This window comes from Saccopteryx bilineata, chromosome 4 (genome assembly GCF_036850765.1).
Source record: "Saccopteryx bilineata isolate mSacBil1 chromosome 4, mSacBil1_pri_phased_curated, whole genome shotgun sequence".
Classification (NCBI taxonomy): domain Eukaryota; kingdom Metazoa; phylum Chordata; class Mammalia; order Chiroptera; family Emballonuridae; genus Saccopteryx; species Saccopteryx bilineata.
In genome coordinates, this window is record NC_089493.1 from 287,488,328 (window position 1) to 287,509,722 (window position 21,395).

The window sequence follows — 21,395 nt, forward strand, 5'->3', positions numbered from 1 at the left end:
AAGGCGAGGAGGTGACCAAAACCAAAGCCCCCAGAGCCAGAGACCCACTTCTCCCCACCGGGGGGCTGTGCAGCAGTGTCCAGACTTTCAGTTTTTCTCAGGGAAGCACACCCGTCCCCAAAAGTGCTGGAGGGGAGCTGCTCCTGCTGAAGGGTGCAGACCACACAGGCTCCAAGGCCCCGGGGCCTCCGCGCCCCCAGGCCTGAGCATACGGGCTCTGTGGGACCAACAAACAGCTGCCCTGCAGGCTCAGCCCTCGACCCCCTCAGTTGGGCTCATGGACAAATGAGTAATGAGGCACCAGTCAGCCATTGCCACCGGCTCGGGGAAGGACAAAAGATGCCAAAAGCACCTGCTGGGCAGACACAAGTAAACACAGGGGAGAGAAGGGGCAAGGGGACACGCTTGCCCCTGTGCAGAGCCCTGGAAGGTTCCAGGTGTGGGCTGCGCACGCCCAGCAGCTGGGGACCCACACAGGGAGCCTGCACACACCAAGCACCCACCTTCCTCCCATTCTGCCCTCTGGCTTCGCGGAGCTACAGGGCTGGTGGCGCTGAGGCTGCCCCAGATGCTGTCACTTGCCCCTCCCCACAACCCCACGGCAGGTAGGTTATGCTTGGAGCTTGAGGTCTGAGGGGCAGTGCTCCCTCCTCAACCTTGGGACCTGGGTCAGATAGCTGTCTCTTTTCCAGTCCTTTGCTCAAACAGAAGACAAGCTCGGGGCTTTGACGGGGATACCTGAGATACTCTGGAACCTCTCCCAAGTACCCAGCTGGAAGAGGAACCAGAGCCACGTCCAGGTTTGCTGTTGGCATCAGAGCTGGGTGATGCCAAGCTGTCTGTTAGGAAAGCAGACTCCTCAGAGCAGAACTTGGAGGCCTCCCTCACACGTCCTGGGCCATACAGCAAGTGCTGGAGCCCAGCCCCAGGCAGACAGTTCCTCCTCCCGCCTAGGCAGGCAGAACAGGTGTCCCCTCAGGACCCTGGGGCCCCTGGCCCGGCTGGCTGCACACCTGGAAACAGGACCAACACTTTGAGAGGCTAGAAGTCTGGAAAGCCCGAGACTCTAGCATCTTGGGACCAAGGACATCCTAGCCAGCCTCAGAGAACCAGAGTTCCCCAGGGGACACTGGAACAGGGATTTCTCTACAGTGTGGACAGTATCCCAGAAGCTGTCACACAGCAGCGGCCAGTGGGAGCCAGAGTGACAGCAGGGCATTGGGGGTGGGCACTGGGGGGCTCGGAATGCCCAAGGACGCAAAGGAATTTGAAGCTGGTGCTTCTGGCAAGAGAGATGAGACAGGGGCGCCGGTTTGATGACGCACCAATACTTTAAAGAAGTCATTCAAAGATGACCTCCTTGTCCCCAGGTGTGTGCTGTGCTAATCTCCAGCCAGCCCTCGGGCTGGATGGCAACAGACAGGTGGATGGCCTGGTTCCACCAGCCAGCTCCAGCCTCCTGTTGACCATGCCCAGTGTCACCCAGAGCTTTTCCATGCATTCTTAAAGACACTAACCGTTGCTCTGCTCATTCATAAATACACAATTTTATTTGCTATTTTCAGGGGAAACTTAGGCATTAAACTGTAAGCTGATAAAATACGAATACCTAAAAAAGTATAAAAGTATAAATATCCCCTTAGAATAAAGTTTAGTGAATTAAGTCTTAACATCTTTAAATTAAAAAAAAAAAAAGCCTATCTATAATGTCAAGGTCACAAATTAAATGACAATAAGCGGCCAGCAGCGCCCACAGGTACACCCTGAGGCCAGCAGAGGCCGCCTCCTCCCAAGGCTCCATGAGGAGAACGAGTCCCTGGGGCTCAATATGCCCTATAGAAAGGTTGCTATAAATGGGTGAAGCCAAACATTTAACAACATACAACAGACCTTACAAACAGGAGTGGGTAAGTCCTAGGTGCTGGAGAACTTGGTTAATCGGGTTATTTACTGGCAAAGGAGAAGAGGGCACGGGTGAGATGCCTCCGGAAGCATTTGAAACTAGACGAGTCAGAGCCTCTGCCCAATGTGTCAGCAGTCCCTGGGTCAGTGCACAACTGCCCTGGGAAGCCCGAGCTCGGGAAGGAGAGCTGCTTGTCAGAGCCGGGCCCCTCAGACTCTAACAGTCCCCACAACCAGCTCCAAAAGGTCTGTTCTCAAAGCCTGTGGACAGCCGGTTTGAAAGGAATTCTAGTAGTTCCCATTCATGTCAGGTGGGTAGAGCCTGCGTGTGAAGTTTCAAACATCCCAGAAATGTCCGAGAGAACTGCATAGTTATACAAAGAAAATGAAAGAGCCGGCAAGAAAGAAATATTGTGATGCGCTGTAAACATCCAGTGTTCACCATGACCCAGAGTTTCAGCCCCAGAAGCCCGGCGGACAGGCCTCCCACCCGGACCCCCACCCTGGGCAAGACCAAGGCACCGATGAGCGCCAGCTCCCACACAAGCCCACGGGGGATGAACCAGACAAAAGAGCTCTACCTCCCTTTAAGTGACTTAAAGCGATCCGAACTGCAGCAACACCTTGAGGCGTGTCTAACAAGTAAGAACACTGGGAAGTCTACCCACAGTGGGAAAAAGAGATGCAAAGGTCTCTCGCCTGGGACGTACAAATGGGGAAGCCTTGACCATTCCCAGCCAGGTCAGCCAGGGGGCACAGCTCCAAAAAAGGCTCGGCCTTGGGGTGGGGGTCTGGAGAGTGGTGAACACATGGAGGCCACCTCTGTCAAAAGCTGCCCGAGGCTGTAAGAAACCACCAACCAGCGTGACTCGCTGACCCCAGAACCAGGGCCTGGTGCCGTGTGGGTGACCATAAGACACCCACGGCCCGGGGCCACCGCTCTGCGGCCACTTCCTACCAGTGAGGCATAGGTTCCATTACAGACTGTTTATGTAGCACCAAGAACTCTGTCCTTGTAAATGATCTTCGGTGGAAAGGGGTTGGTCAGGCACATCCTGCCTCGGGCCTGTGCAGCACATGGAAAGCCCGAGGGAAGGCCCCCGCAGGAACACCCGGCCAGCACACCTCCTCCTCGTGGGGGGCGCCAGGCGCAGACAGCTGGTCATGTCTCTCACCACCCACCTCAGAGGCAAAAAAGGAGTCACACCCAGATCTCCATAGAAATTGTCAAAAGCAGGTTTCTTCTCATAGCCAAGCTTCTTCGACATGGCGGTTTGTTGCATCTTGGGAAGAGTAAAATGTTTCTTCAGCCATCAACACCGTGATCCTTACATCCTTGAACCCCGTTCTTGCAAAATCTGAAAATGCCAAATGCAGAGAATGAGGATGTGGACCTTGCACCGGGAAGCAGGAACTATGCAGCCCTGGAACCAAGTGCCCTTCTTCAGGGAGTGGAGCCCACAGACCCGGCACCCTACAGATGGCTCGGCTCAGGGGCCTGAAAGCCAGCAGCCCAGCCAGGGTCTGAGGACAGGCTTGGACCCTTGTTGTGGGGCCCTGGCTTGCAACCTCCTGGCCTACACAGGAGGCTGGCCCCTCCAGCTCTCCCCACTCTCTGCCCCAACCTGACATCTGAAAGGCACACACCCAACTCCACCAGGTGCCTCCCTGGACTCCCTTCAGGAGGCCAGATACATGCAGGCATGGCCACAGGGAGGGCAATAGCTCCTGGTCAGGCCCCAGGGACTATCAGCAGCATCTCCCCCATGGTGCCTTCTGCAACACTCCCAAGGGTGCCAGATCCCCCATGGGGGCTTAACTGCCCACCTGACGGCACCGACTCCCAAGTTCCGCTCCAGCCTGGATTGATCCTAGGCCACAGACACATGTGCACTTCTGGGGATCCAAAGATTGCAGAGGTCTCCACCCCAATCTGCCCCTCTTCTTTTTTTTTTCCTTCTTCTCCAAGTGAGAGGAGGGGAGATAGAAAGGAAGACTCCTGCATAGACCCCAACTGGGATTCACCTGGCAACCCCTTCTGGGGCCATGCTCGCAACTGAGCTATTTTTAGCACCTGAGGTGGAGGCTCCACAGAGCCATCCTCAGTGCCCATGGCTGATGTGCTCAAATCAATTGAGCCATGGATGTGGGAGAGGAAGAGAAAGAGAGAGAGGGAGAAGGAAAGGGAGAAGGGAGAGGGGTAAGGGTAGAGAAGCAGATGGTTGCTTCTCCTGTGTGCCCTGACAGGGAATCAAACCCTGGACATCCACACATTGGGCCAATGCTCTACCACTGAGCCAACCAGCCAGGGCTGCCTCTCTTACTTCTTTCATGTCCCATTGCAAAGCATGCGACCTCTACCTTGTATCCAGTCCCACCACCCAGAAGCCTGGGCCCCCAGGACTGTCCCATCCCCACCACACCCATGCCCACCAGCTGCCCTGCATGCTGCCTGGCTGGGCTCATGTCACGCTACATAGTGCTCGGCCCCCCAGTAACTGAACTGCCCACCTTGAAAGTGCCAGCTTCCTCCTTGCTAGAGCTAGGCAGGACCCTGTGGAATATGTATGTTACCCCACTGCCATCCTAGAAAAGCCTGCTGCCCCCTCCCTGCCATTCTTCCTCGGCATCTCAGGGCCAGGGCAGCCCTCCACCCCACCCCCTTCTCTCAACACTGGATTCATTTGTGCATCCCATCCACCTCCAAACCGGACTGGGGAGGTCCTCAAGGCCTGTGCAGGCAAATGCCTAAGGAGTCAAACCTCACAGAGCTCAGGTAGAGCAGGTGGGGCTACCCTGTGTCCCCACGTGAGAGCTTCAGAGCTGGCAAATACTGCTGTTTCAATACATCAAATACGGCTACTAAGCACCAAGTAACCAGGACAGAAAGGCCCCCGAGCTCCAGCCTTGCCCACCCTAGGCAAGGCCAATGCTGTGAAAAGATGCCCCCTGGGATCCCATCAGCAGTGGAAGAGTGAGCTGTCCAGGGGCATTCTGCACTTGCTTCTGAGCCACGGGGTCCAGGCGCTCATGGGGATATGCCATAACACCCACATGGATGTTCTGGCCAGACTGACGTTTACTGCCTCCCAGCAAGGCCCTGTAGGAAGTGGGCAAAGTTCTCAGGCCCACAAGTGTCCTGCTGGTCCCCAATTCACCAGCCAGGGCGGCTGCCCACAGCAGGGCAACCAGTCCCTCACAGGCACCGAGGGCTCATCCGAGTAGCTCAGGAGAAGGTATAAGTTCTTGGGAGTGGTTCCAGCTGTTCCCAGATACCCTACACCCCCTGCTGGTCCCCAGACCTGGGCCCCGAGTCTCTGAGAGTTCTGGGGCTGCTCAGACAGCCCTTTCTCCAGTCCCTGGAAGGCGTTCCTCCCACTGCGCTGGGGGAGCAGAGGCCGGGACTGCATGCCCCTCCTCAGGCCAGACCAAGGCAAGCCCCAAGACTCAGTAGGATTCGCCCGCTCACTGGGAAAGCCCAGTAGGCGCCACCAGCCTCTGTAGGTCCCTCCTGCCCCCAAGGCACTAGTCTCAGCCCCAGGAGAGGCTGCTGGTCCCTTATCTTTGCTGTTTACAGGGAAAGCTAGGGCCTGCAGGGGTTCACAAAGCACAGAGCTGCCGTCACTTTGTGGTAGCCCAGCAGCGCACAGGGCGTACCTGAGTTCCTCGGACTAAGCGCTGAAAACAGTGAGTATACACGGTGAGGCCCACACAACTAGAAGGTGGCCTGGGAGCAAAAGGACAACACAGGAGGGCTGCCACGCCAGAGCGGGAGCCCCAACAACCCTCTCCCAGTGAGGACAGACCCCTCCCTCCCAAGACGTGCATCAGTCACAGCCCTGTACAGAGCTCTCACCTGGGCCACCGCCCTCAGGGACTGGGGGCGGCCAGGCATCACAAACAGCACCCCCACGGGCTGGCCTAGGCAGATGTGGAGGCCAGGGCAGCTCCAGGCTGCTCTGTTGTCTGCCCACACCCACCCCTCCCACAGCCCATGCCCGAGTGAGGGCACCACAGCAGCTCCGGCCTGCACATGCAAAATTATTACTGAGGAGGGGGCCTTAAAGAAGCCCCCTCGTCCCAGGGCTCCTCCAAGCTCAGGCTCCCCTAATGGCCCACCAGTGTCACACCTCCTGCCACTAACTATCAGGGCAGGCCTGCTGCTCATACGCGCCTGAGCCAACTAAGATGTGGCCACCCCAACACCCCAAACTGAGCAGGGTCACACATGCAAACTGCACGCCTGATTTCAGACTTCGAAGTGAGAGTGCAAAGGACGTCAATGATTTTTAAGGTTGAATTGATCATCTTTTTTGCATGTGGTGGATTAAGAGCATTGGCAGAAATTTCACATTTCTTCTTACTTTATGTGGCTACTAGACAGTTTAAAAGGACAGGTGGAGCTCATGCTGCACATCCTTGGGCCCTAAGCCGGTCCAGACTCATGCTCAGCAAACATTTTCTTACAGGGTCAGATAGTAAAAATTTAGGATTTGTGGCTCAAAGGGCAAAACTGAGAATATTATGTATTTTTATCATCCCCTCCCCCCCAAAAAACCCACAAAAACTAAAAAAAAAAACCCCAACCACTAAAAGTATAAAAAAAAAAGCCCTCAGTTGCCCTGGCCAGATAGCTCAGTTCGTTAGGGTTGTGGGTTTGATCCCGGGTCAGAGCACATATAAGAATCAACCAATGAACAAATAAATAAGTGAAACAACAAATCTATGTTTCTCTCCTTTTCTCTCTCTAAAAATCAATAAATAAGTTTATTAAAAAAAAAAAAAGCCCCCAGTCTAGATGTCTCATGGCCAGAGGGCCGGCCTAATAGTGCTTCATGCCTTTCCAAGCTCCTCCCAGGGCAGAGGCTGAGGATCCCAACCTGCAGGGCTCGGCCAATGAGGGGGGCCTGGGGGGAGCAGGGGAGCAGGGAACCCCAGGATGGTGCCTGGCTCACCCACCTGCAACCTGCTCTCCGGGCCTTCACTCCTGTGTGCAAGACAAGGGAACAAGCCAGGCTAGCAGAGAATGTGGTCAGGTGTTTGGTTTTTCTTTTCATTGTTTATTTTATTGATTTTAGAGAGAAGGGAGAGAGACAGGAACATTGATCTGTTCCTGGATGTGCCCTGACCGGGGATGGAACTGGCAACCTCTGTGCTTCAGGACGATGCTTTAACCAACCAAGCTATCTGGCCAGGGCATGGTCGGGTTTTTGAACTAGCTGAGCCTGCGAATCTCAGGCAATGAGAAGAGGCTGGGAGGTGGCAGGGAAGTGAGGAGCAGCTAGGAGCTAAGGAGGCAGACAGGAGGATCCAGACAGACTCTGTACCAACATCCCTTGCCTAAGGCATTGGGGAACGGGGGCACTGCAGGCTTTGGTTCCAGGATTGGAGTCCACTCTCTGCAGCACAGCCCCGACTCCTAGGCCCTGAGCTTACGGCCCAGCAACAGGATGGGAGGTGGGAAGGCGAGAAGACTAACAGGCTGGCAGGCAGGGGGTGGCCCCACCCTCAGGAAGTACAAGCCCATGTCCTTGCCCACTGACATCCACAGCGATGAGACCTGACACACAGCATTCTCAGGTATCCCAGCCAAAGTCCCAATCCCACCCAGACAGGTGTCCTACAGGGGACAGACAGACAGACAGATAGCCCCACTCCCAGACAGGCTGGCTCTACTACAGATCTACACAGTTAGCATCTAGTGTGGAAAGTTCTCTGTCAACTACAGGCATGGGACAGATACAGCGAAGGAGGGGCTGGGAAAGAGACTAAGGTACGGGGTGCACTGCAAGGGCGGCAGAGCTCACCAGGACATTTACACTTAATCTGAGTCATTCCCATCGTGACCCGTCTCCTTGTCATCACTCTGGCTCGGCACACAGCATGCGGCAAGGGAGGAGAAAAGAGCACACTGTCAGCACAGGGCAAGGCAGGGAGGCAGCAGAGGGAAGCCAGCCCGAGGGAGGCTCAGGGACCACGGGAGCCCAGGGCAGGAACTCCCGCAGCTGCGCAGCACAGCACAGGCCAGCCTCATTTGGGCGGCCTGGGCACCAAACGTACACGCCAAGATCATACCATGGAGCTACACGGGGCTCAGGTATCTCCCTTTGGGCGGCCTGGGCCCCAAACGTACACGCCAAGATCATACCATGGAGCTACACGGGGCTCAGGTATCTCCCTTCTCCCCTTGTCCCAAAGCACCAGAATTAGCCTTCCCCCTTCGCAGTGAAGGTTGAAACCTTGCCCAAACCAAGGCCTGGACTTTCCCCTCGGCTCCAGGGAAACCATGACCTCCAGGCCACACTGGACTAACAATGAGAAGGGGGCAGGATCAACTGGCCAGGGAAGCTGGAGACTGCAATCAGGTAGGTGGGTGACTAATCATCAATCAATCACGTCTGTGTGACTGAACCCAGTAAAATCTCTGGACTGAGGGCAAGGGGGCATACTGGTGGGCAACGCTCTGTTCATGTTGCCACACGTCCTGGCTCCGTGAGGAGCATTCAGAGACGCTCTCCCTGGGCAACCGCTCAAATACTCAGAGTTCACTGTACTATCTGACTCCCAGGGAGACTCGGCACCTTTCCTAATTCTTCTTCTACGAGCTGCCTTTTCATAACACTGCTCATTTTACTACTGTGTGGTCTTTTCTTTATTAATTTGTAGGAATCTCAGTTTCTTAATATATTACTTTCTTTTGTTTTAATTGCAAACATTTTCCCTCACTTTTTCTTTTCATTTGTTTATGGTGCCTTTTACCTTGCAAAAGAACATTAACTTTATGTAGAAACAAACAAGCCCTGCGCCTGGCCTGGCGGTTCCCTGTCCCCACCCCATGTGCCTTCCCTGGTGCATCTGAACCCTCCCTCTATACCGCCTGTAATAGACCATATCCCTGAGCTTAGCAGTGGTCAGTTCCCTGAGTCCTCTGGCAAGCCAGGGAACTGAAGACTAGTTTGGGAGTCTCAGAGCCCGCGGCTTGTGGTGGAGACGGACCGTCCCCCTTGCTGAGTTGCCGCACCCCCACCCGCTCTGTCCGGCCACTTCCATCTTGACAAGAGCAGCTGATCCACCAAACCTTCTGGGAAGCGAGCAGGTGCTGCACTACTGCAGGCTATCACCTGGTGACACCCGGTGAGCAGGTCCACGGAAGTGACAGTCACTGCCCTCAGAACCTGCCACATCACTGCAACCAGGCTACACGGGGGCGTCCCCAAAGCAGCGCCCCAGGCCAGCCCCAGGGGTCTTCCCTGGCTTTCCGGAGGACATGGAAAAACCAATGGGGCTGCTACCATCCTGGGGAGCTCCCGCCACTGCCCTCATTTAGAAGTGACCGTGGCTGCCACACTGCAGAGCCAGATATTTTTAGATAGAGAAACAGGGCCATGTTTTCAACAGCACAGGCATTTGGGGTCACACCTGGAGCTCCCTCATCGCACAGACACATTCTTTCTGCAGCTGAAAAGTCACCTGAGGGATATAAGCTCAGGCAGCTGCCTTGGAGAGCTCAGCTATAACAACTTTTCAAGTTCAAATATAAAAGTTTCTAAAAATAAACAGCTTATGCCTGGCCTGTGGTGGCGCAATGGATCAAGCGTCGACCTGGAACACTGAGGTTGCTGGTTCAAAACCCTGGGCTTGCCTGGCCAAGGCACGTGTGGGAGTTGATGCTTCCTGCTCCTCCCCTCTTCTCTCTCTCTCTCTCTCTCTCTCTCTTCTGTAAAATGAATAAATAAAAATTTAAAAATAAATAAATAAATACAAATAAACAGCTTACAAAATGGTCCTGCATCCTGGCCGGGTAGCTCAATTGGTTAATGTCATCCCAGTATGCCATGGTTGAGGGTTTGATCCATAGTCAGGGCACATACAAGAATCTACCAACGAGCCTGGCAGGTGGTGGCTCAGTGGACAGAGGGTCAACCTGAGACACTGAGTTCCCAGCTTCAAAACCCCAAGGTCACTGACTTGAGTGTGGGATCATAGACATGATCCCATGGTTGCTGGCTGAGCCCAGAGGTTGCTGGCTTGAAGCCCAAGGTCGATGGCTTAAGCAAGGGGTCACTGGCTCAATTGGAGCCCCCCAGTCAAGGCCTGTATAAGAAGCAATCAATGAACAACTAAAAGCAACTAGGAGCTGATGCTTCTCATCTCTCTCCTTTCCTGTCTTCGTTCCTGTCTCTATTTCTCTCTCTAAAAATATAAAGAAAAAAGAAATCAACCAAAGAATGCATAGATAAGTGGAACAAACTGATGTTTGTTTCTCTCCCCCCCCCCTCTCAAATCAATCAATACTTTAAAAAAAATAAAATAAAAGTCCTCAATTGCTCAGAGATGTGCCTCCTCATGAGGCGGGACACTGCAGGGAGGTGGGGTCACCTCTGTCCCAGAATCGACAGGAAGATTGTCCCCAGGCCCAGCACCAGGACTCCTTCACCCCTGTTGCGCCTGCCCAACTCCACAGGGACCTGCACCAACCCATGTGCTGCCCTGGACAGCCCAGACCCAAACACTTAGCTGCAAGGCCTGCAGGAGGGTGGGGCGGGGCCAGGCCAGGAGGACTCTGGAGGCTCCTGGGCATGATCATCACCCAGATGTAAAGACACAAGACTTCCCACTACGGTGAAAAAGCGCCTGGCGCAGGTGGAGGGCGGCCCCCTCAGGCAGGCCAGCAGGCACAGTAACTCTGTTAGTGCCACATTTCCACGAAAGACCCTAAAAAGTTCAGAGATGGTTCTGAGCTGGTGGTAGCCAGCCAGAGGCCACCCTGGCTAAGTCTGAAAAAGTCCTGGGGGCCCGTTTTGTGTCAGTTAAAATCTTTCTGGCTCTGGACTTTTCCCGAACTCCCTCAAACATCCTTTGGCTGGCAACGCCCTGAGCCTTCACCAGAGCCCTGCTCCCACCTCCTGGGCTCTGCCACAGCTGCTCAGACCCCTGGGAGCCCCCGAGTCCCCGTCAGAACTGGCTGCAGGGCTGTCCAGCCACCACTGGCTCAAAGGTCTGAAAGTCTCACTAGGCAGAGCCAGCTCTGACCAATGCTGGGTTCTGTCTGCCCTGGAACCCCTGACCTCAGAAACGAGCCCAGAGGAGAGGCCCGAAAACCTCCCATCTCCAGAAAGGCCAGCGGCTGCTCAGTCCCAGGCTAACCTGGAAGCAAATGGCATGGCAGTACCACTTTCCCCTGGCTGCACTGCCCTCCCCACGAGACGACAGAAGGCGATGCCAGCATCCACAGGGCCGCCAGTGCTGGAGAGGCCACACCCCGCAGACTCTGAAACAACAGAGCCTGCAGGATCCACTCCTTTCACAATCAAACTCCGCTCCTGACTCGGAACCGGTGGGGCCCAGGCAGGTGCCACTCACGGGCCCCACCTGGAAGGCTCCTTGTCCCAAGTTCCCAGGGAAACAGCCCGTCATGGTGGCATCTCTTAAAAGCACAGCCACCACACTCCCAGAAGTAGCTCTGCTCATCAGAAAAGAGAATAGCCGGAGGATGTGGGCTGAGGAAGCCACAGGGGCTCACCCTGCGAGGGTGCCTGGGCCCAGAGACCCCCTGATCCACAGGACCTATCTGTCCTTCGTTACAGGACTCTGCTCCTCACACTCATGTGAGAATTATGTGATGATGAACAAGCAGCCCAGGTGAGCAAATCGCCAGGAAGCCTGCACAGCCAGAAGTGAGATGGGAACAGGAAGAAATACTCAAGCTCTGAGGAAAAACCCAACCCTACAGAGGGGTCTTCCGCCCTTAGCAGCCCCCTCCCATGGCTGCCGCCTGCCTGCCGGCCCCCAGCCACTCACCTTGGCCTTCTCGCTGGGCTCGCTGGTCGTGCCGTAGGGAGAGTTGTGCAGCTCCTTGGAGACAACGCAGAGGAATTCGGCCTGGTCTTCACTCCCGTAGTTGTAAGAGGAGCCGATGCTGACCAGCTGGGAGGAGAGAAGGCAGGTATGACGTGGGCAGAGCCTGGCTCCAGACCAGCCCACCCACCGGGAAGGAGGCTCCAACCTGTGAAAACCCACGGCAAAGACAGCCAACACAGGGAGAAGGGACAGGTTTCAGCCAAAAGATATTTATTTTATCTTTTAATTGATTGATTATAGAGAGACAGAATGAGGAAGGGGTGGTCAAGAGAGGGGGAGGGAGGGAGAGAAGCATTTACTGGTCTCTTTCCGTATGCACCCTGACAGGGGAATTGAACCCACAATCAGTGTTTTGGAACACTCTAACCAACTGAGCTAGCTGGCCAGGGCCTCTAGCAATTTTTAATGAACTCATGCCATAGTCCCCCATAGCTGCACTCCTCCACATGCATATGCTTCGTGCGGGACAGGCCTCTGCAACACAGTTAGCTCTTTTCAGGGCTTCCAGGCCCACAGGGGACGCTACTGACCCCAGGGAGAAGGGGGCGCTGAGCAGGGTGCAGAGGGCAGCAGGGCGGGGCGGCACACCAGGAGCTGGCTGGTCCCCTCGGAGCAGGCAGCAGCACTGGGGGGGGGGGGCATTTAGCACACCAGCCGCTCCCTTCACACAGGCCCAGAGCACATGTGTGAGCACACTCACGCACAGACAAGGACAAGTTCCCAGGCATTCTGCTTCTTCTCACTGTGGCCTTCCCAGGAGAAGCTAGGATGAACCTCCTCCCCTGGGGCTCCTCACCGAGAAGGCCTACTCTGCTGGCCGGAGAGAAGGCTGACCGAGCAGCGTCACAGAGCGCAGCCGCCTGAATCTCAGAGACAGATGCTAGGAAGCTGTGGCTTCCGCAATTCTCTGTCTGTGACTAAAGCGACGCAGGGGCCGAGGCCGACCTGCCTGCTCCAGCCTACCCCAGGGCCACCAAGGCCTTCTGTGCTTTTTAATTTATTTTTTTAGGGAGAGAGACAATGAAAAACATCAATGTGTTGTTCCACTAGGCTAGGCTGTCATTAGTTGACTCTTGTATGTGCCCTGACCAGGGATCGAACCCACAACCTCAGCGTGTCAGGACAATGCTATAAACAACTGAGCTACCCAGTGAGGGCCTTTTGTACTTTTAAATGCAAAGTCAATCAAAAGAAAACCACTAAAATTGTTGTGAGAACATCAATGGGATAATTGTTGAGGCAGCAAACACCCGGAAGGCCCCTCCATCTCTGGCCTCCCTAGGTCTGAATCTCTACTCGGAGAGGCCAGAGGCGGGAGGGAGCTCTGAGTGCAAGGACGTGGGAAGGACATGAGGGGGTGGCGGGCGCAGCCCAGTGAGGGGTGCTCAGTGTGCTGAGGCCAGGGGGCCAGGAGGCGGGAGGGAGCCCCGAACGCAAGGACGTGGGAAGGACATGAGGGGTGGCGGGCGCAGCCCAGTGAGGGGTGCTCAGTGTGCTGAGGTCAGCGGGGCCAGGAGGGGGAGCATAGGGCCCATGGCAAAGGGGTGGGGAGGCTTTCCCTGCGTCTCTGGAATGTTGTTCTAGGTTCACAGTCACCCCTCAGGAGAGGGACCCTGCCACACTGGGACCACAGTGGTGCCCAGGGCTGAATGTGCAGTCACTTATAACTGGGTCTGCCCAGAGCCCAGGTTCCCATACGGCATGCAAATCTCTTCCACACCTCACTCAGAACCTTGTCTCGGCCTTGTCACTGACCACTGGGTGACCCTGGGTTCAGTCCTGCCACCTCACTGGGCCCGAATTTCTGCCCCACATCCCCTGCAGCAGGTCCAGCTCCTGCTTCTGAAAGTACAATGTTTCTCATTAAAGAAACAAGACTCTGGTTCTGGGCTTCACTGGCATGAACAACGTCCCCAAGGGACAAACCAGGCAAAGGGCATAAGACTTGAGAAGGGAGGACCCTGCTCTTTTCTTTTCTTTAATTTTTTAATTTTTTTTTTTTTTTTTTTTTTTTTTTTTTTTTACAGAGACAGAGAGTCAGAGAGAGGGATAGACAGGGACAGACAGGAACGGACAGACAGGAACGGAGAGATGAGAAGCATCAAACATTAGTTTTTCGTTCGGTTCCCAGCCAGGGCACACAGGAGAAGCGCCCATTTGCTTCTCCACCCCTCCGCGGCGCCTTCCTCTCTGTCTCTCTCTTCCCCTCCCGCAGCCAAGGCTCCATTGGAGCAAAGATGGCCCGGGCGCTGGGGATAGCTCTGTGGCCTCTGCCTCAGGCGCTAGAGTGGCTCTGGTTGCAACATGGCGACGCCCAGGATGGGCAGAGCATCGCCCCCTGGTGGGCGTGCCGGGTGGATCCCGGTCGGGCGCATGCGGGAGTCTGTCTGTCTCTCCCTGTTTCCAGCTTCAGAAAAATGCAAAAAACAAAAAAAAAACAAAACAAAAAAACATTAGTTTTTCATTGAACTTTGCAACAACTTAGTTGTTCATTGATTGCTTTCTCATATGTGCCTTGACCGCGGGCCTTCAGCAGACCAAGTAACCCTTTACTGGAGCCAGCGACTTGGGTTCAAGCTGGTGAGCTTTTTGCTCAAACCAGATGAGCCAGTGCTCAAGCTGGCGACCTCGGGGTCTCAAACCTGGGTCCTCTGCATCCCAGTCGGACGCTCTATCCACTGCGCCACTGCCTGGTCAGGCAGGACCCTGCTCTTTTCAATGGATTTAGGATCCACTCAGAGGAGCTAAGGAAGAGGTCCCTGAGCTGGGCAGGGGCAGTGCCCATGCAAAAGGCAGGCGGTGCTCTCTCCTCCCAGCAGGAGCCACAGAGGTGCTGAGCTCCACTGGAAGGTGACCTAGTTCACAGATCCTAACTGGTGACTTCAGCTCCCATCTCCCAGTCCTTGCCCAGCCAGCACACCAAGGGGCAGCAGGAGAGCAGCTAGAGACCTCTCTTCCTGCAGGAGTCTCTGGCGGAATTCCGATGAGGTGAGAGCATGAGAAACACACATGTAAACCACAGGACCCCGCCTGGACTCCCCACTGCAAGGCAGGGCAGGGCAAGCTGCAATACCGTCAGAGCAAGGACACGCAGAGCAGCCTACAATGCAATTCATTATTTCAAAAGACCCAAAGAACAGGGATAGACTTCAGCAGAAGGGACGCTCAGGTGACCGTGTAATTCCCCATACTCTCCCTGGGGAGCACCACTCACTGTGGGCAGAACCCGCCCCGGATGAAAGCTAGCAACGGAGGAAACTCCCAGTGGCTAGAGGGGCCCAGTGAGCGGGACAGTCACTACATGGGGCTGGCATCACGGACCCAGTACCCTGGGCTGGGGGCCTAATAGGGTCACTAGCCCAAACCTCAGAGTTACTGCCTGAAAAAGTGAAAGAGCAACGACAGGTTGGTAGGAAAGGTGCTAGCCACTCAGAGAACACCCTTCTGTGTTCCCAGGCCAGAGGGACCGGGCGCAGCTGCTCAGGACAGAGCAGCATGTGGAGCTGCCAGGAGAAAGGGAAGAAGACCCAGCATTCACACACTGTCCCATCAGACCGGGTCTCGGGCAGAGCAGAGCTGAGGGACGTGGAGGGGCACAGCCAGCCAGCATCAGCAGCATCTTTCCAGAAGGGGCTGGAGGGCCACAGGCAGCCCCATCGGGAAGGACAGCCATGGCACCATCTGCTCAGCCACACAGGAGGGGCGGATGGACATGAGGTGGGACAGGGAGGTGGAGCCAGGCCAGGACGTAGGTAGGATGTCGACCACACACAAACTAGACACCAGATGGAAACTCAGAGAATAGCTGCCCTCAAAAGAAAGGGCTAGAGCAAGAAGAATAACTGCAGAACGAATGGGGAGGAAGAAAGAGGAGGGGAGGCGATCTAAGAACAAGTCCACCCCCCTCAGCCAAACACGGAAGAAGTTTGTGAGAGGTGCCAGTAAACCATGTTTCCAGGGTCCACAGGCACCCAGTGCCTCCTTACTTACAGGTCCCGGGGGCCAGCAGCCCTGAGGAGCCAGGTGGAACCACTGTAATTAACAGGCTCACATCAACACAGCATGGGGGTGGGGGGTTACCTGCTCAAACTTCCAGCCATCGGACATGGTGGACACCATCTGTGTGAGCTCTTCCTCCTGACACTGAAGCACACGGTACACGTGCTTCACAGGCACCTGCAAGAACAAGGGCCACAGGTGAGACAGCCCACACGCTCCGCTGCTCCCGCCCTGGGCCGGCAACCTTGCCTGGGCTGCCGATCCTGGGGAGAGTGCAGCAGGAGAACTGATGATGCTGACGTTTCCTTCCACCTCTCAGGCTCCAGTCACGATGCCTACAAGCATCCCCAAACACATACACCAAAACAAAACAAAGATGCTGGGGCCGCTGCCATTTCCTGCTTCCTCGTCTGCCTCCAAATATATTTCTATTTCTAAATTTCAAAATAAAATGAGTCATGTCCTGGAAGTGCTCAGAGCACCTGTGTCTAAACGTGCCTGCACATGACTATCCATCTCTGTTCCACAGGGGAACCACACCAAGGCCCTGAATCCACCAGCTGGGAGGGACGGACAGGGAGGCCTGAGAGCAATGCAGGACCCACCCAACCCCTGCTCCCAGCCACGCTTTCAGATGTGCACAGCAGTTCAGACACGAGCCCTCCCTTGAACTGAACTGGCTTCCAAAAAATGGATGTATCTTTTTTTTTACAGGGACAGAGTCAGAGAGAGGGACAGATAGGGACGGACGGACAGACAGACAGGAACGGAGAGAGATGAGAAGCATCAATCATCAGTTTTTCGTTGCGACACCTTAGTTGTTCACTGATTGCTTTCTCATATGTGCCTTGACCACGGGCCTTCAGCAGACCGAGTAACCCCTTGCTGGATCCAGTGACCTTGGACTGAAGCTGGTGAGCCTTGCTCAAACCAGATGAGCCTGTGCTCAAGCTGGCGACCTCGGGGTCTCGAACCTGGGTCCTCTGCATCCCAGTCCAACGCTCTATCCACTGCACCACTGCCTGGTCAGGCAAATTGATGTATCTTTTGACTCAGTCACCACCCGACCTTCTCCGGGCTCCATTCCAGGCAGGGCATCTGGTGCTGGGAGCCCGGGGCAGGTCGGCCCCCATGGAGCTATTACTCCAGCAGAAGGAGGCAGCCACCCCAAGTAACACATGTGTAACCAGGGAAAGGGGCCACAGGAGCGCCAGGCTGTTCTCTGACATTAAGGCAGTGATACATACCAGTAACACTCAAGTGACACGGTAGGGTCACAGCCTACAGTACAGTGCTCTTATTTGAGAGACAGGGAGTGATGATGGCATACTACCTGACCTAAGCCCTCTAATCCTCACTGGCCCTGTGACAAGGGGCTCCTCTACCTCCACGGCGCAAGGGAAGACGTAGGCACACGTCTACGCGGTAACAGCCCGTTCTGTGGGGCTGCTGGGCAGAGGAGGCCAACGGGCTGGAGACGACCAGGGAGCTCACGGACATGTCTGCTCTCAACTGTCCTGGCACTTGAGTGGCTCCCACAGCAGGGCTGGGGGCTGCGCAGGGGGTGACCCCAGCCTCCCAGGCTATCACCGCAGTGGGCCCTCCCCAGGCCCGGCCCCTGACCAGCCACTCAGTGGCCAGGCTATCAGTGAGCCTCTTCACAAAGACCGAGAGCTCTGACTCAGGGTTTCAGGTGCCTACAGTCAGGGGCAAGGGGAGTGTGAAAGATTGTGTTGTTGATTTCAGTGAGAAAGGAAGGGGAAGAGAGAGATCGAATGTGCCCTGACTGGGAATCAAATTGGCAACCCCTGCACTTTGGGATGACGCTCTAACCACCCGAGCTCTCTGGCCACAGCCAAAAGGGTTTTAAGTGGACCAAGACTCTCCAGCTATAACAGCAGCCCTGGAGGCGCTCGCCCTGGAGCTGGGGCGCCTTTCCCCACCTGCCTCCCCAGGCGCAGTTCCCTTGCCTCTCTACTTCTCCCAAGCTCCCAGGGCCCTTCTTTTGCCTCTGTAACTTATTTCCTGAGCCCATTTCTTCTACAGCTTACTACTACCTCTGTGACTTTCTAAATAAACTTTTTTTTTTTAGTGACTGAGACAGAGAGAGGAACAGACAGGGACAGACAGGCAGGAAGAGAGAGAGATGAGAAGCATCAATTCTTCATTGCAGCACCTTAGTTGTTCATTGATTGCGTTCTCATATGTGCCTTGACCGGGGGGCTACAGCTGAGCCATTGATCCCTTGCTCAAGCCAGATGAGCCTGCACTCAAGTCGACAACCTCGTGGTTTTATTTTTGTTGTTGTTGTTTTCAGAGACAGAGTCAGAGAGAGGGATAGATAGGGACAGACAGGAATGGAGAGAGATGAGAAGCATCAATCATCAGTTTTCATTGCGACACCTTAGTTATTCATTGATTGCTTTCTCATATGTGCCTTGACCGGGGGGGCTACAGCAGACCGAGTGACCCCTTGCTCAAGCCAGCAACCTTGGGCTCAAGCTGGTGAGCTTTGCTCAATCCAAATGAGCCTGCGCTCAAGCTGGTGACCTCGGGATCTCAAACCTGGGTCATCAGCATCCCAGTCCGATGCTCTATCCACTGCGCCATAGCCTGGTCAGGCGACCTTATGGTTTTTAACCTGGGTCCTCTGCCTGGTCAGGCAAAATAAACTTTATTAAAAATAAATAAATAGCCTGACCAGGCGGTGGCGCAGTGGATAGGCACACAAGTAACACAAAGAGAACCGACAAGCACTTGTTTCCCAGCAGAGCTGAGTCCTCATCACAGGGACACAGTCCTAGGGCCCCTGCCCCCACTGCCTGCCCCAGCTCAAGCCAGCTTCCCCCTTGCTCTCCACCTCACACACACACTGGCTCTCTGAACGGGCCGGCACACAGCCTGCAGGCCCTTTGTACCTGAGTGCCCTACCTGCAACATCCACATTCACTGCCCCTCAGGGGCTTCCCTCTTCCCCACCATGTCCTCACCCCACTGGATTTTCCTTTCCTGTCTGTCCCATCTCACTGGGCTGGGGCGTCCTAAGAATAGGCTGGACAGAGCTAGATACATTCACCCTTCATGCCTGCCACTGTGCCATTAGGCACTAGTACGATTAGAGAGGAAGATGGCCATCAAGATAGGGCAGCCAGACCTGACTGGTGGTGGCACAGTGGATAGAGTGTCAACCTGGGATACTGAGGACCCAGTTCAAAATCCCGAGGTTAGGCCCTGGCCGGTTGGCTCAGCGGTAGAGCGTCGGCCTGGCGTGCGGGGGACTCGGGTTCGATTCCCGGCCAAGGCACATAGGAGAAGCGCCCATTTGCTTCTCCACCCCCACCCCCTCCTTCCTCTCTGTCTCTCTCTTCCCCTCCTGCAGCCAAGGCTCCATTGGAGCAAAGATGGCCCGGGCGCTGGGGATGGCTCCTTGGCCTCTGCCCCAGGCGCTAGAGTGGCTCTGGTCGTGGCAGAGCGACATCCCGGAAGGGCAGAGCATCGCCCCCTGGTGGGCAGAGCATCGCCCCTGGTGGGCGTGCCGGGTGGATCCCGGTTGGGCGCATGCGGGAGTCTGTCTGACTGTCTCTCCCTGTTTCCAGCTTCAGAAAAATACAAAAAAAAAAAAAATCCCGAGGTTGCCGGCTTGAGCACAGGCTCATCCAGCTTGAGCACAGGGTCGCTGGCTAGAGCATGGGATGATCGACATGATCCCATGGTCTCTGGCTTAAGCCCAAGGTCACTGCCTTGAGCAAGGGGTCACTGGCTTGGCTGGAGCCCCCCTGCCCCCCCTGTCAAGGCACATATGAGAAACAATCGATGAACAACTAAAAGTGACTCAATTATAAGTTGATGCTTCTCATCTCTCAACCTTCCTGTCTCTCTCTCTCTCGCTATAGAAAAATATAAGGGAAAAAAAAAAGAAAAGAAGAAGAAAGGACAGCCAGACAGCCAGATCGCAAGGCCTCATGAGAAGGCTGACCAGCTGCCCTGTCAGCGAAGCGGGAGCGGAGAGAGGCGCACGCGCGCTCGCCGTGGCAGCTTCCACACAGTCGTCACTGCACTCACCTGGGACGTTTTACTGTCTCGTTCTCTAATCTTGTCCTTTACAAGTTTTATTAATGAGGTGATGTTATAAAACTCCGCTTCCTCCAACACTCCTGGAATAGAGGAAGATAACTGTAATTTTCACCAGATCAAAGAATAAACATTTCATTTCAGCCCCACCGTGGACCTGTGGCCTGTGCCGGGCCCACTAAAGGTTCCTCAGCCCCCATCCCAACCCCCTAACAGTCTCCATGCAGACACTGTTGGCTCTCAGGGGGGCTGCTCAGGACTGGGGGCAGAGGGCTCAGATGGAAAGCAACGTGTTTATTGAACGCACTCCTGCACGAATCCCTCCAAGTGACCTGCTGGGTGCAGAACTCACCCACAGGACATCTGGCTCACAGTCAGGTCTGTGAGGACGGACTGGAGCCACACAATGGGCGTGGTGGACGGAACACAGGCATTTTCTCTTACAGCTGTCGGCTCCAGCCGGTCAGCTCTCCCCTCCCCTCCACGAGAGGCTCAGGCCTGGTCAGGCAGCCTCGTAGTCTCTGAGTCACTTGGCACATGGGTTTCCCTATTCAAGCAAGAGACTCTGGCTGGATGAAGGGTGGCCCTTTGCTCCAGGACTCTTGCCAATTTAGGAACTCCTTTCTTCCCAAAGACGGCCATTTACAATGTACCCTATTTAGGAAAATTTGAAATCTCCAGGAATTCTAAAGAAAAAATTGGAGGGGCTCTGCTTCAAGCACTCCTCGTGGATATTCCAGAAGGTTCAGAGTGTGCCTTTGGCTGCCACGCCTGGTCATCCTGGCCAGACCTCACTCCACATGGTACGGTCCCTCCACTGGCAGCACCAAGAGCTTAGAGCCATGAACTCCAGCTGCTGGACCCGCTCAGGCTGCTATCTAGGTCCTCAGGTGAGGCGACAGAGGGTGAAGGTGGGTAGAACCAGGAAATGATGTTCACATGGGCATTTCTCCTGAAAACAGTGTTTCCCGGGCCAGTAGGAAGGCAGGTTAGGCTAAGTGGCAGGGCGTGGTCACATCAAGTACCCATTTCTAAGCAAATTGCACTGAGAAGAGGCTGCGAAGTTCAGCCTCAAATTGTTCGGCCTCGAGCTGCCCACACACAACACAAAGGAAGGGTGTCCCAAAGCATGCAAGCAAGTGAGCAAGGAAAACGGGGCCCGGAGCCCAGAAAGGACATGGAACAAGACATGACGAGAGCTGAAGGAGGACACAGCTCAGCACTGGCTGTCCCTCCAGGATGCGAGCAGAGCAGAGGAGCCAGGGCCCACTCTGAGTCAGGGTCCTGAACCTCTCCAGACCTCTCTGGTGCTTGGAGCCCAGCCCACACCAGAGCATGCAGACACCAGCCTCAGACCTGGTGCCCACATGGCTGCACCTGGCATCCCTGCTCCCTGTGACCAGAGTCAGAATGCAGAGCAGCATTTTAAATGCAGACAGAACTAAGAGGTGCTGGCACAGTGGTGCCCTGGAAGGAGAGCCGACTTGGGGTGATTGAGCTTTTGAGGGACACCTGGGCGACCGGCATGATGGGCACGTTCCTAACACATGACCCTCAGACTG

General features: G+C 55.2%; 1 protein-coding gene across 1 annotated transcript in view; it reads right to left on the reverse strand.

Moving 5' to 3' along the window:
• Positions 1 to 1,528: 1,528 nt before the first annotated feature.
• KCTD5 (potassium channel tetramerization domain containing 5) overlaps positions 1,529 to 21,395 on the reverse strand; it is a 35,691-nt gene continuing 15,824 nt past the window's right edge. Inside the window, exons 3-6 of the mRNA XM_066275186.1 lie at positions 19,825 to 19,916; positions 15,844 to 15,939; positions 11,704 to 11,829; positions 1,529 to 3,260 (exon numbers count right to left, since the gene is read on the reverse strand). Coding sequence (XP_066131283.1) covers positions 3,231 to 3,260; positions 11,704 to 11,829; positions 15,844 to 15,939; positions 19,825 to 19,916 — 344 coding nt within the window. The 3' untranslated portion in view covers positions 1,529 to 3,230. The remainder of the gene's footprint in view (positions 3,261 to 11,703; positions 11,830 to 15,843; positions 15,940 to 19,824; positions 19,917 to 21,395) is intronic.